General features: G+C 38.6%; 1 protein-coding gene across 1 annotated transcript; it reads right to left on the bottom strand.

The window, feature by feature from the left end:
• On the bottom strand, positions 1 to 930 carry LOC308678552 (olfactory receptor 6X1-like; the record flags this gene model as incomplete). The annotated part of the gene is made up of 1 exon (XM_081345780.1): positions 1 to 930. The coding sequence occupies one exon, from the start codon at positions 928 to 930 to the stop codon at positions 1 to 3; it is 930 nt and encodes a 309-aa protein (XP_081201906.1).
• Positions 931 to 2,352: the final 1,422 nt, after the last annotated feature.

Genomic DNA, 2,352 nt, shown 5'->3' with positions numbered 1-2,352 from the left:
TTAGAAACTCCTATGTTTGGTTACTGCTTGCCACAAAGCTGTTTTGAATTCACTGTTCCGGATTGTGTAGATGAAAGGGTTTAACATGGGTACAAAGCTGGTGCGCACAAGAGAGATTGCCTTATTGAGTTGGGCATTACCGTGTGTTGAAGGTTTCAAGTACATAAGCATATCTGCTGTATAGAAGATGGTTAGAACAATGAGATGGGAAGCACAGGTGAAAAAAGCTTTGGACCGCCCAGTGGCAGAAGGGATCTGAAGTATGGTGTTTATAATGCACATATATGAAATTAGAGAGAACCCAAAGGAACCCCACATTATAGTAGCACCATAAAGGAATCCTATTAGCTCAATCACTATTGTATCAGCACAAGCCAACTTCAGAACTGGACCAACATCACAAAAGAAATGATCAATCTTATTGTGCCCACAATAAGGGTATGTCCACACTACCACTGACTGAGGAAATATGAGTCCAAACCCACCAATCCATGCCAGCAAAGACAGATTGAGACAGAGTCCAGTAGTCATAATGGTTTGATAATGCAAAGGTTTGCAGATGGCCACATAGCGGTCAAAAGACATGATCGTGAGGGTGATGAACTCCACAGCTCCCATTGTGAAGACCACGAATCCTTGGACCATGCAGCAGGCAAAGCAGATGGTGTTTTTGCCAGAAAAGCTATTGACCAACATCTTTGGTATCTCTGATGTTGTGGAAGAAATCTCAGCCATGGAGAAGTTGAGTAGGAAGAAATACATTGGAGTATGGAGCTTAGGTTCCATGGAAACCACTATGATGATTAAGGCATGTCCCATAAGTGACAGAAGGTACATCAAAAGCAGGAGAGTATAAAATCCCAGGTACACCTCATGTAATTCAGAAAATCCCAGAAGAATGAATTCATTGAAAAATGTAGCATTTGACATTGCCTTCTTCTTTTCTAAAATGATACAATAATTTATTTATTATCATTTGTCGTCTAAGAAAGAAACAAGGCACATAATGGGATCTGAGCAAGGGTTAATTGCATCAATGGCTGAAGTGAATTGCTATACAGTGAATTGCTGAACTGTTTAATATTTTTTTTTTACTCACACAACTGTTGATTAATTAGTGGTTCAGAAATGTCACCGCCACTCTCAGAGAATCTGTGGCTATGTGATTCAGGATGCGAGTTGAGGCAGGAAATTCATTTTTCCTCATAAAATGTTATCACCCTTTTTCCTCACTGAAGTATTGCACACAGTTCAGGATTTGTTTAGTTCTTTCTGAAATCTAATATGGGAAAAAATAAAACTGACATAATCTTCCTTCTTTAATTTAATATTTTTCAAGGGCAGCGTATAATGTTGACTTTTTCTTTTTTTTTAAATTGAGATTATTAAACTTTGTGGACATACCCTTTTATAACTTCACTGTGGTGTGTAATATTATTGAGTGCTTCACAAAGTGATTTAAAAAATGTAGTGTCTATTCATGCGACCTCTCACCTCTACACACACACAGACACAAATACTCACACACAGAGAATTAATTTACACTAATGCAGGAACAACTGAAAAGCTGTAGGAACGGTGAGGAATATTTGTAGACAGGAAGCAGTTGTAATTTGAAAGAGTTTCTCTTTTATTCCTCTACAAAAGAATTGTATTTCATAATTTGTATCTGTGGAATTTGTATCTGTTTTGAGCCCTCTCTGATCAGTTACTCCAAGGTAAGAACTGTACGCTCCTGCTTTTCAGTTAGTAAAAAGGCTTTGAAGCTAGGTGAGAAAGCTTGCAACCAATTAATTCATGGAAGTAGACGTCCTGTCCATTTTCCTACCTGACCTCAATCTTAATCTTTCTATTTACTCTTTCAACACCAGCCCATTATTAATGTCCTTGCAGAATCAGCCAGCAACAATCCAAATTTATCTCAACTCGTCTATGCAGAATTTTAAATTTGCACCTATTTGTCCTTCCACTGGGATCAGATGTGCAGAACCTGTCATGGTGCTTTCAACTGGAGTCCCACATCTTGTAGGAACCCTTCCCAGACAAACCCTTGACCTGCCTTTGCAGCGTTCCACTGGCCCAAAGCTAGCAGGGGCAAATCCAAATAAATTAAAAATTAAAATGGCCAAATTAAAATTCCCTCAAATGTTACCTTCTAACAAACTGGGTTCGGGATTGGATAGGAAAAGCAAAGCAGGAAAATAAAAAAAAACACTCATAAACCTGCAAAGCGTTGAGTACATTGCAAGTGATTGACTGCCTTCTCTCTCACCCTGACAATTTGAGTCATGATGCCAAACTGTCCTGGATAAATCCAGTCTTACTTAGAAATACCAAACTGCCTTGAAGATA

Source organism: Vipera berus (genome assembly GCF_964194415.1).
Source record: "Vipera berus genome assembly, chromosome: Z".
NCBI classification, from domain to species: Eukaryota; Metazoa; Chordata; class Lepidosauria; order Squamata; family Viperidae; genus Vipera; species Vipera berus.
This window is presented reverse-complemented; position numbering and strand designations above follow the sequence as displayed.